The following is a 13,209-nucleotide window of genomic DNA, read 5'->3' as shown; positions in this document are numbered from 1 at the left end:
GTATCTTGTCCCCCGATTGGTCCTCTGGTCAGGTGTCAGCCAGGTTTACTGAGCTTCTTAACACTTTACAGATAAAAGGGACATTAACCTTAACTATCTGTTTATGACAGGAACTGATGCAGAGTTTGGATCCAGGCATCAGAACATTTACTTGGGCGGTGGTAAGGGGTTTTTGTAGGGAAATAATAATGAACACTAGATTTGTTTATGGGTAAACCAATGATTTAAGGGAGTATAACAAAGTTATTTGGTCCAGGCTACACAATAAGAACTGATCATTTCTGGCTATGGGCGGTGTTCCTTTGAGGGGGCTCCTAATGCAATTGGGTCATTTCAGTATTTTGGATATCAGCAGAGGATTTATTACTAGTATTGATCTGATATTTTCTGAGCTGGGTGTGTGCAAGGATGGGTTAATTTCCATCTGGAGCAGAGATTTCCTATCATGCAATGCTTCCCTGCTTTCCTGATCTCATCGTTCCGTGTGGTTCTTTCCTTGGAATCTCTGTTCTCCATTCTGTATGCTAATAGAGATGCCTCCCTTTCCCATCTTTGAAGCAAATGAGGCTGGGGAATTTCCTTAATTATATCACCCTTGTCTGGAGGGGCTTAGGTGTGTCTCCCACTGCCTTTTCATTGCTTTTTGTAAGTCTTTCTTCTGATCAGCTTTGGTTCAAGCAGAGGCTGGGGGATGAGGCCTTTGTGAGTCAGACTGCAGAGCTCCTTTACACTGTGGGATGGGGGCAGGGGGGACCTGCCAGACATGGGTGGAGGGAGACCCTGGACCTCCAAGCCCCCAACAGTGGTGGGGGCCCCAGAACCGGTTCAACAGCTACACAATGCCTCTACATTGTCACAATATTTTATTGCCTGTGACCCGTCCCTGACTTTTACTATAAATATCTGACAAAATGAATGATCTGGATGATGGGAGGGATTGCACCCTCAGCAAGTTTGCAGATGACATTAAGGGTATGGCTGCTGTTCAGTGCTAAGGCTTGCTGCTGTTCAGCGCTGTCAATTAAACCCGCCTTCATACAGCTGAGTAGGGAAAGCGCTGCAGTCTGTCCACACTCAGGGCTGGTGCAAGGATATTTCGCTCCCCAGGTGAAACTTCCACCTTGAGCCTCCACCCGGCCAGGGCCAACCCTAGTTATTACGGGGGGGCTGTGTGGGGCCCCAGGCCTCCATGGGGAGGGCTGGCCCCAGGCCTCTGTGGGGGCATTGTGTGGAGCCCCGCCCTAGGCGTCCATAGGGGATGAGGGCTGGCCACTTCCTGTCGGAAGTGGAGTGACACAGCCCCAGCCTGGTCCACAACCCTGGCTCCCAGGTGCGCCACCGGCAAGTGCAAGGGGGGCAGTTCTCTCCTCCCCTCAAGCCTGGGAGCCAGGGGAATGGAGCAGGCTGGGGCCACATCATTCCACTTCCCGCAGGAAGTAGACAGCCCTGTGTCCCGCACAGAGGACTGGTGCCAAACCTCACCCTCTCCCCCTGCTCCCTCCTGCTGGATCCATCCTTTGATCTGCCGGAGTGTGCATCCCTGCCCCCCCTCCCTCCCACAGAGCACTGCTTTACTGCATTATATCAGAATTTGTGTTATATTGGGTGGTGTTATGTTGGGGTAGAGGTGTACCTCCAAAGACCAGGGAGCAAAGTCTGCCTCCATGTAACGATGGAGTGAGGGCAGCTGCAACAGCGGATGTTACTGCACCTGCTCATTCTGGGTGAGCATGCTCAGTGCACAAACAGTAGGGAATTCTAAGAAAAAGCTTTTTGTGTTGTCACCGGCCATGCCGTGAACCAAACTCAGGCCATGTATTACAGCAGATGCTTACAAGTTCACTGTCCGATACATGACCTAGGCAAAGGTATTACTAACGTTGCTAACACACAGGCACTCCTAAGAAGCAACAGACACTGGCTATGTGTGTGAACACACTCCAGGAGATTAGCCCAGGCACATCCTGACCCAACACCAGATAAGAGGGTTTGACAGAAGGGATGTTTTGCCTGAGACATCTGCAGCAAGGTACAAGGGGAGGTAACAAGCAGATGTCATGAAACACGTGAGGTGGGACATAAGTTGTTTGTCTCAGTCTATAAATGTTGGGGTACCTCAATTTAACCCTTTGTGTGGCCCAGGGGACAGCAGAAATTCCCGTAGCTGACTGAGCTGCTCCTTGGCAGTGGGCACTAGCATGTTAGTGTATCTGTAACCACAGAACCAGGATGCTAGAATTCTGCCTTGAGGGCAATAAACCTGGCTGAGTGCCTTTGTCACCAAACCGTGCCTGTGGTCTTTCTTGCTGGGTAGTACTATCGAGGTCTGCTGAACATCTGTCTGCCCAGGCCTGGGACAGCATACGGAGAGAGCAGGCAATGACACCAACTGACAACAGTTTGCAGAGGGCTATGATGGCAAATAGCACAATTTCAGGGGTGGTAGAATTCCCACGAAACATCCCCACCTATGCTGCCCCAGGAGTTACTATTTTTATTGTCCAAACATTTATTTTGCTCAAAAACGGCTTTTTTATGGATATAAAATATTGGTTAAAAATTGGTCTCCACTCCACCTGGTGCCAGTTAAAAATTCCATGATGGCACCACGGTTATGGCCATCTCCCTCCCTGGTTCTTCCACTTAGATGGACAACAGTGACCTGAGCTCTGGCTGGATTCTGCGTGGTATCCTTAGGGACATAAGAAACGATCTGTAGCAACAAATATGATGATGTCACCCATGGTGTTTTGTTTGCATTAGACTGTCTGAATTTGATTACCAAACTTTATTATTTTACATAGAGAAACAATGAACAGGGGATATACCCAGGGATTTACTTTCACTGTTAGTGAATTTTGTGCCTTACACAATGTCAGCTCTATGTGGTTTCAGAAGCTGTACACACTCCTCACAGAGGGTGAACATTTAGCCAACACCCTGGAGAAAAATACCATCATACTGTGTGTATCAGTGCTGAACATGAGAGAGTGACAGAGCTGTCAACATCCTCACTTTCCTGGAAGATGTGTTACATGCACACAGTGGGGGACCATAAAGACTGTCTCAGTAACTCCATGCAGATCATCTCCTTTTCTTTTTCACATTAGTGCTGAGATTCTCAATGGGAGTTTTCAACTTAATTTTAATGGGAGCTGATTACTTAAATCACCCAGGCAGCTTTGAAAACCTCAGGCTAAGTTATTGTCTAAGAGTCTCCGCATGTTTTGGTGAAAGCCACATATTTACTGACTGTTTTGAACAAAGCTTCCTTGACCTCTCTGTTTCTCAGGCTGTAGATGAGGGGGTTTACCAGGGGAGTCAGGACCGTGTAGCAGAGAGAGATCACTTTGTTCAGGTCTCTGAGTATACCATGTTTCGGTAGCAGGTACACAATCATTATGGATGCATAGAAAATTGTCACCACAATGAGGTGAGAGGAGCAGGTGGAAAAGGCCTTTTGTTTTCCAGTGGTGGAAGGGATTCTCAAGATGGTGGCGATGATGCACACATAGGATGTCAAGGTTAGTAGGAATGGAGGCAGGGTGAATATGGAGGCTATTATGAAAGCCAGCAATATGACCAGGTGAGTGTCACTGCAGGAGAGTTCCATCAGTGGGATGACATCACAATAGAAATGGTCAATTTCATTTGGGCCACAGAATATTAACTGTGATAGAAATAAGACAAAGATGGCAGTAGCCAAACAACCATTTAACCATGACCCAGCAGCCAACTGGAGGCAAACCCTGCTATTCATAAGAGTTGAATAGTGCAGGGGTTTACATATCGCTAAATATCGATCATAAGACATCGCTGCTAGGAGATAGCATTCTGCACATGCCAGAGAACCAAAGAAATACTGTTGTGTGAAGCAGCCACTGACTGAGATGGTTCTGTCCCCAGTCAGGAGACTGGCCAGCAACCTGGGCAGGATGGTTGAGGTGTAGCAGGTCTCCAGGCAGGACAAGTTGCCCAGGAATAAGTACATGGGGGTGTGAAGGTGCTGGTCAGCCACAATGAACACCATTATGAGGGTGTTCCCAGCCACAGTTGCCATGTAGATCACTTGGAACATCAGGAAGAGAAGAATTTGCAGGTCAGGGAGACCCCCGAATCCCAGAATGATGAATTCTGTGATGGCCGTTTGGTTTCCCCAGTCTTTGTCTGCCATGGTTTGAGTCCAGGAACAATAACACGCTCTATGCAATTGAACTGGAAGAACATAGAGTTAAAAGTTAGTCAAGTTTCATTTTAGTAAAGTTTCAATTACTTCCATAACTATTCAGAGACTCCCCTTTCGTCCAGATTACAGGCTGAAATTTTAAACCTAAATGTAGTGTTCAGAGCAAAGTGCCAGAAGTCTCAATCTGAGAACAGAACGTTTGTATCCATGTAGACCAGCCTCTGCCATGATCTCAGCAATCACTACTATAACAGCCCATATCTCTAGTAGCTGAGTACAGATATAATGGATAAGACCGTTTTTTTAATCTATCATTATATCCCTTTAGTGACATCTTAGAGCTTAAAAATAATGCTTAAATCCTGTATTTAATTTCTGGCAATGACCAGAATCATGCTATGTCTTAGGAGTCAAAATCAAACAACTAAAATCTTGGACTGAGAATTTTCAATGCTGTCTAGAGTTCTTAGGCACTGACCTTCTGTTAGATTTATTTCCATTAATTCTAACAATATATTCTGGTATATGCAGCATTTCAATGCCCCGTAGGAAAAAGAACAATTTTCACTCCCTCACAAGAGATCTGTCTATGCCATAAATTATGAAGTGGTGTAAATTCTCCCTTCGTTCCTGTGATGGTGATGTGGGGAGGAAATGACAATCCCTTTTCTGTTTCCCGACATTAGCTATGTAGCAGTAATAAAATACAGCTCTTAGGACGGTGGGTCTTAGGAAGAGGCAGAACCAGGCTGATGTGCAACCCTAACTGGGGAATGACCCTTCTCACTCCATAAAAAATGTGGGATGATAATAGAGGAGCAAGAAAGGCACTAGGGTGGTGGGGGGAAGATGCTTTCCCTGAACTCAGAGTCTAGAAACAATCTGTCATGTGTGATCCAGGCTAGTAACACTCGATCACCACTCACCACCCCACTGAAAAGTCATGGAAGATGGGAGACATGCCAGAATACTGGAAAAGGGCAAATATAATGCCCATCTATAAAAATGGAATTACAGACCAGTCAGCTTAACTTCTGTACCCAACAAGATAATGGAGTAAATAATTAAGCAATACATTTGCAAACACCTAGAAGATAATGAGGTGATAAGTAACAGTCAGTATGGATTTGTCAAGAACCAATTGAGTCAAACCAACCTGATAGCTTTCTTTGACTGAGTAAAAAGCTTTGTTGATGGGGGGAAGTGGTAGATGTGGTATATCTTGACTTTAGTAAGGCTTTTGATAGTGTCTCACATGACCTTCTCATAAACAAATGAGGGAAATACAACCTAGATGGAGCTACTATAAGGTGGGTGCATAACTGATTGGAAAACTTTTCCCAGAGAGTTGTTATCAGTGGTTCACAGTCATGCTGGATGGGCATAATGAGTGGGCTCCTGCAGGGATCGGTTCTGGGTCTGGTTCTGTTCAATATCTTCATCAATGATTTAGATAATGGCATAGAGAGTATGCTTATAAAGTTTACAGATGATACCAATCTGGGAGGGGTTGCGAGTGCTTTGGAGGATAGGATTAAAATTCCGAATGATCTGGACAAACTGAAGAAATGGTCTAAAGTAAATCAGATGAAATTCAATAAGGACAAATGCAAAGTATACCACTAGGAAAGAACAATCTGCTACACACATACAAAATGGGAAATGACTGCCTAGGAAAGAGTACTGCAGAAAGGGATCTGGGGGTCATAGCGGATCACAAGCTAAATATGAGTCAGTGTAACATTGTTGCAAAAAAAAGCAAACCTCATTCTGGATGTATTAGCAAGAGTGTTGTAAGCAAGACATAAGAAGTAATCCTTCTGCTCTACTCTGCACTGATTAGGCCTCAATTGAAGTATTGTATCCAGTTCTGGGAACCACATTTCAGGAAAGATGTGGACAGATTGGAGAAAGTTTAGAGAAGAACAACAAAAATAATTAAAGGTCTAGAAAACATGACTTATGAAGGAAGATTGAAAAAATTGGGTTTGTTTAGTCTGGAGAAGAGAAGACTGAAAGGAGACATAACAGTTTTCAAGTATTTAAAAGGTTGTGACAAGGAGGAGGGAGAAAAATTGTTCTCCTTAACCTCTGAGGATGGGACAAGAAGCAATGGTCTTAAATTTCAGCAATTACAGTTTAGGTTCGACACCAGGAAAAACTTCCTAACAGTCAGAGTGGTTAAGCACTAGAATAAATTGCCACGAGAGGTTGTGGAATCTCCATCACTGGAGATTTTTAAGAGCAGATTGGACAAACACCTCTCAGGGATTGTTTAGATTAGTGGTTCTTAACCTTTACTGCAGCCTGCACTCCTTTGGTTCTCAAAATATATTCTCGCACCTTTTATGAACAATCACTGAAGTAGGTCAATTCTTTCAACCTAGATGAATCATAACTATAGAATGAAAGAGAATTATATATTTATTTTAATTTTGCAGTAAAATTAAGAATACATTAAAAATTACACACTTTTTTTAAGTTTACAAGCTCAGTGACTCTTCTGCTGTTGCTTTTGTTCAATTATGTTCGAGAAACAACGAACTTTTTTTGAAATAGCCACACATGTCATCACTTGCATTTAGGCAGTTTCTGGCCTTTGTTTTTATGTGTAAGAGTGATGAAAGTCACAAATGGCACAAGGATCTCCAACTCTGTCTTCGCCAGTTGTGGAAACAGTGCTAGCTGAACACACAAGATATTCTCAAGCTTCATTGTCTCAATAATTTTACTACAATTAGCTTAAAATCTTGAAAATATTTTTTTGTTTGTATATTACAGTAATTGTTAACAAATGTATAATGTTAATAAATACATATGTTTGATGAAACAAAGTAGTTGTACTTACGTGCCTGTGCTTAATTTATTTTTTCGATAATTTACCTTCTAAAAAGATCTGGCATCCCCAGAAAGAGAAACACACCCTCAGGGGTGCGTGTACCCCAGGTTAAGAACCACTGGTCTAGATAATACTTAGTCCTGCCCTGAGTGCAGGGAACTGGACTAGATGACCTCTCGAGACCCCTTCCAATTCTTTGATTCTATGATTGGGGCTCACACTAAGCCGGATCCTCAGCCGGTGTAAATCAAGGTAGCTTCATTTGTGTCAGTGGAGCAGATCCGCAACTGAGGACCTGTCGCAAGACATGGCTCTCACACTCCATCTCTGTGAAATGGTGCTATGAACGCTGACTGGCACTGTGGTGGGAAGGAGAGGCTAAAACTGCTAATATTCACCTGAAGAAGAGCTCTGTGTAGCTCAAAAGCGTCTCTCGTTCACCACCAAAAGTTGGTTCAATAAAAGATATTACTTCACCCACCATGTCCCTCTAATATTCACAAATCAAAGTCATGCCCCTGTTTAGAAGGTGGTATAGAAATGCAGTCAGGAAGACAGTGCTCACCTGTAACTACAAGACATCCCAAGCTTGAAGTGATGAGCTCTTGTTTCTCAGGGTTCGGCAGCCAGGACTCAGGATTCTCAGCTCAGGTTCTTGACGCTCCTCTTTCTGCAGAAACTGGGAGAAGGTAGAATGGGAAAATTTTGTTTTCCCTGCCCTTTACTCCACGAACAAGGGGAACATACAACTAAAATACAAGGTGGATGTACAGGGGGGGCTGCCCCATTCCTGCCCTGAAGGAGTTAAAAGCAGTCCTGGAGAGGGCTGCGCCTGGGTAAAAGGTCTTAAGAACAGCTGGGGAAGCTGAGTGAGTAGCTGACCACAGCTGTGGCCAGCTCAATGATGGCCCAGCTGGCCCTTCTAAGAGGACTGTTGGCCAGAAGCACAACACCCACTCTCTCCAGCTTCTTGAGAGAGAAGGACCTGGCTGCCTGGGAGCTGAGAAGGGCACCTGTGGTGGAGCAGTGCCGGGGAAGGGCAGAGGGAGCTGGGGACTCCAGCCAGGTAAAACCCCAGGCTGCAGGCCTTGCTAAAAGGGCCAAACAGGTACTGGGACTGCAGAGAGGCAGCCCAGAGATAGGCAAAAACAGCAGGTCCTAACCCCCTTGCAGATGATGTGTGGTTTACAGTCTGCCCCAGTGAGTGGGGGCTACACAACGACTGGCAGTAGCCACTGAGGCAAGGTGGGGATAGAGGTTGGGGATTCCCTTGGGAGGGGAGACCCAGAGTGTGGGGGCACTGCCAGGGGGCAGCACCCCAAGATAAAGGGGCACCGGGGTCCAAGAGGGACATGGGGGGCTAGCAGCAGGCGAGACACCAGCCTGCAGAGGGCGCTCTGGGCTGGAAGAGCTAATTCCCGAGACAACCAGCAGGAGGCACTGTGCCAGTGGGTCATCGCCCCCCCGCCCCAAGTGGGCAACTTAAAATCTATAAAGTGAAATACTTGTTTACCCTAATTGTAATTAAACTGTCGAACTCACTGTGATGCTATCAGATCAAATGCTAGCTCATGCCAATGTCCCCCTGTTTCAGCAGGACACTAACAGATACAAAGATGGAATCAGTCTTGCTCACTTGTGTGTTAATATTAATAAAATGGGTTCTAGAATTATAAAAAAGGGTTTAATGCTTGGACTCTGTTGAATGCTTGTCAGTTGCTGCCTGCATTGTCTGTTTCATATTGCAATTTAATATTTGACAGGTTGTGGTGAGCTCCTGTGAGTATGAATCACCACACAGGAGAGGGACGTTCATGAGTGCGAAGAGTTGCTCTTCCACAGAATGAAGCCTCTCCTGAAAAAGGAAACCCGCCAGTATCAGATAGGGTGACCAGATAGCAAGTGTGAAAAATCAGGACATGAGATGGGGGGAGGGGGGTTAATAGACACCTGTATAAGATAAAGCCCCAAATATCAGGACTGTCCCTATAAAATGGGACATCTGGTCACGCTAATACCAGGTGGGCAATGGTTGGATATTGCAACTGTAATCTCCCTACAACTGGATTGAGAAACAATCAACAAAAGGACTAGAGACTTATTGTTCTGCTCTCCTCCCTATGAAGATGAGTCATGCAAGTGGATTGAGTTTGCAGCTCAGAGCAGAGGGCAGGAGGGGGATAAAAACCCCAAGCAAAAGGAACGAGGGATCTCTATGCTGATTGGATGCTTGGGGCAGAGTGTTTATAGACATTAGCAAGAGATCCCCAGCTGCTTAGCCTGAGTTAGTCCTAAAGGTCAAATACAGCTTGCTGCTGAGAAAAGCCTGTAATATCTTTCGAAACCTGAGACTGTGACTCATTCATGCGTCTGTTTTCTTGCTTTAACCTTGTAAATAACTCTCATTTCCTTTTCCTATTTAATAAAACTTCCTATACAGTAGTTCACTATAGGATTGGCTCCAAGCGTCGTCTGTGGTGTGAGACTTAAAGTGCAATTGACCTGGGGGATGTCAGGAGTAACCTGAATATTGCTGTGATCCTTGGCATAATGGGCCGTGTAACACAGATACGCTCACGTGGGTGGCAGGACAGAGTGCCACAGCAAGGGGAATTTCTGGGGGACTCTCTCAAGGCTGTTAAAGTGCCTGAGGAGATTGCACTCAGTGCAGTTGTTTGGTGAAATTTAAGTTTTGACCTGACAACCAAAGAGAGGTTTGTGCCCTGGTTTGTAACTGTCTGTCCTGAGTTTGGCGCTCACACTCTTGCATCCCCACTGAGAGCATCACACTCACTGCCACAGGAAGTCATTGATATGAAAGACTTAACTAAATTCCAGAAGACATTGGATGTTCCTGATAGCCATATAAATATCCAGAGTTATCATCATAATGGCAACAATAGAGATTGGCTTAAGCCCCAAACCATGAGGTTTAATAACCATTCCAAAACTATTATAGACCAACACGACAAATGTGAGGGGAGATTATCCCAGAACTGCTATTGCAGTGTTCTTACATTCGCCTCTGAAACATCTAGTACTGCCTGCTCTCGGAGAACGATACTGGCCAGGATGGCCCTTAAGTCTGATCTAATCTGGCAATTCCTATATTACTACATTCTCCTAAAGTGATACAGAGAAACCCCAAATTCCAGTTAGTTCAATAATCTGCTCTTTTGATATTTCAGCCTCTGACAGGCTGTTCCCTGAAAAAAAGTTGACCTGGTGCAGATTACTTCATAACGCTTTTTGGTGAAGATGGATACAAAGAAATCATTTGAGAGAAGATTGTCAAACTGTCTATAGGATTGCAACATTAATTCTAATAGGATATTAGGACACTCAGTTCCTAGGTGGCTTCAAAATCTCAACCGTAGCACCTAAGCGATGTCTATATCTTGTTTATTCCCTGGGTTCAGCTGACTCATGGATTCTCTTGCAACCTGTCTGACTTAGATACAGTGAAACAGTTTGTTATTTACTTTTAACTAAAACCATTTATTTTTCAATTTCCCTCTCATCCTCCTAATTTCATTCTTACACTTTACCTACTTAACAACCCAATTTAATGTTCCTTTTTATCAGCTTCACTTAGTTTTGATTTTCATTATTCTATTCCAGGCTTCACCCTACTTATCTTGAGCCAGATCCTCAGCTGAGGACCTTTCACAAGGCATATATCTCAATTTCCCCATTGTTAAATGGTGCTATTAACACCGACTGGCACTGGTTTCGGAAGGTGAGGCTAAAACTGCTAATATTCACAGAGACAATGTGAGTGAGGTAATATCTTTTATTGGATCAACTTCTGCTGGTGAGAGGGACAAGCTTTTGAGAGCTAGAGAACTTGTCTCTCTCTCTCCAACCGAAGTTGGTCCAGTAACAGATATCACCTCACCCACCTTGTCTCTCTCATATCCTGGGATCAACACGGTTACAACAACACTGCTAACAATATTCACAAAGCACATTCATGCCCCTGTTAGGAAGGTGGTGTAGAAATGCAGTCAGGAAGAGGGTGCTCACCTGTAACCACAGGGCAGCTCAAGTTTTGAGTGATTACCTCTTATTTCTCAGGGTTTCGTGGCCAGGACTCGATTTCTTCCACTAAGGTAATTGGGTCTCATCATTCAGTAGAAACTGGACCTGCTCAGCAAATACACCTGCATGTTCCTGAATGGACGAGCAGCTGCTTCGATCTGTCTTACAACATTGATGAGCTGGTGCATGTGATCTACCTTTGGAAAATGGGCCTCTCCTTCGATGTAATAAGTGTAAATGCTCTCTGATATTTGTACTCTTTCTTCAAGCTTTTCAGTATGGTCCCTCTTCAACCTTTCTCCCACTTGGTTCGTTTTGTGCCTCCGAAGCTTTGTGGCTAACAATGCCCAGCGTGACTTGCAATTATACAACTCCCATTGTACATCATTTTTAGTGTAATGATCCTTTGAGGAAAATATTTTAGATCATTGTGTAGACATGGGGACTCACCCCTGCGGCACCTCCTAATGGTCTCTCAGGGAATTAGCTCTTTAATTAGCCAGGAGCGCCCTCTGCAGGCCGATGATTCACCTGTTCTCTGACCCCCATGTCCCTCCCCAGATCCCGGTGCCCCTTTAACTGGGGTGCTGCCCTCTGGCAGTACCCCCACAGTTCTGGGTCTCCCCCTCCCAGGGGAACCCCCAACCCACTATCCCCACCTCACCTAAGTATCAGGCTACCGCCAGTCATCGTCTAGCGCCCACGCCCTGGGGCAGACTGCAGTATCAGCCTACTCATCACTGGCAAGCTTGGGTTTGGACCTGCTGCCTTTGCCTGCCCCTAGGCTGTCCCCTGCAACACCCAGTACCTGTTGGCCTTGTGCTAGGCCGCAGCCTGTGGCTTTCCATGTTGCCACCTAGTGGCCATTTTACAGTATAACTTTCCCATTATTAAAAAGAACAGGAGTACTTGTGGCACCTTAGAGACTAATCAATTATTTCAGCATAATCTTTTGTGGGCTACAATCCACTTCTTCGGAGGCATAGCTACTGAAATCTTGGTCACCTGTCAGTATTTCTGACACCCACCTCTCATTTCCTCTACTTCCTGCCATCTAATGTAGATTTCCCAGAATGACAGCCTGTTGCTCTCCTTTCCTCTATGGATTCTTGCTATAGCTGACTCTTACCCATATTTAACTCTCATGTCACCTGGAAGCCATTATTTAGTATAACTAACAGCCCATAACTCACTCCATGGCATCTGCTCCTAACCACAGTTCATTACGCAGCACAGAGATCCTCTTCTCTTCAATGCTCTCTGCTTAACATTTATACACCATTATACAGCTTCACTTCTCTTCCCTCCACCTCCTCTGTTGGTCATTTGACAACATAATGTCTGCAACTTCGGTTGGAGAGAGAGAGACAAGTTCTCTAGCTCTCAAAATAATACTAAATAATGGCTACCAGGTGACATGACAGTCAAGAACGGGTAAGAGTCAGCGATAGCAAGAAGAATCCATAAAGGAAAGGAGAGAGCAACAGGCTGTCATTCTAGGAAATCTACACTAGATGGCAGCAGAGTAGAGGAAATGGGGAGGGGGTCAGAAATACTGACCAGTGAGCAATATTTCAGTAGGCAATACAATAATGGGAAAGTTATACTATAACATGGCCAGTAGGTGGCAGCATGTTGTAAGCGTGAGATATGGGCAGCTACTTTCAAAAATGCCCATTAGATGGCAGCATCTCTTGAATACTAAGGGGCAGTGCAAGTACATTATAACTGGCCATCACCTTGGACAGGCATCTCCAAAAAATGTAGGCTGGTTTGTCCATGATCTAAAATATTTTCCTCAAAGGATCATTACACTAAAAAATGATGTGTAATGGGAGTTGTATAATTGCAAGTCACACTGGGCATTGTTAGCTACAAAGCTTTGGAGACACAAAATGAGCTAAGTGGGAAAAAGTTGAAGTGGGACAATATTGAAAAGCATGAAGAAAGAATACAAATATGAGAGAGCATTTTCACTTATTAAATCAAAGAGGAATCCTATTTTCCAAAGGTAGATCACATGCACCAGCTCATTCCTTCAGGTAACTGCAAGTCTCTTTCTTAAGAAAGTCCTGTTTCTGCAGAATGATGTAAGACAAGAACCTCAGTGGAACCGGAATCCTGTCTACCAAACCCTGAAGAG

General features: G+C 44.7%; 1 protein-coding gene across 1 annotated transcript; it reads right to left on the bottom strand.

Moving 5' to 3' along the window:
- Positions 1 to 3,208: 3,208 nt before the first annotated feature.
- LOC115639957 (olfactory receptor 6N1-like) lies at positions 3,209 to 4,174 on the bottom strand. The gene has a single exon (XM_030542863.1). It carries the CDS (start codon positions 4,172 to 4,174, stop codon positions 3,209 to 3,211), a length of 966 nt encoding a protein of 321 aa, XP_030398723.1.
- Between the last annotated feature and the right edge of the window lie 9,035 nt (positions 4,175 to 13,209).

The sequence above is a fragment of the Gopherus evgoodei genome, unplaced genomic scaffold, assembly GCF_007399415.2.
Source record: "Gopherus evgoodei ecotype Sinaloan lineage unplaced genomic scaffold, rGopEvg1_v1.p scaffold_160_arrow_ctg1, whole genome shotgun sequence".
NCBI lineage: Eukaryota > Metazoa > Chordata > Testudines > Testudinidae > Gopherus > Gopherus evgoodei.
The sequence above is the reverse complement of the archived record's forward strand: the minus strand, read 5'-3'. Positions and strand labels throughout refer to the sequence as shown.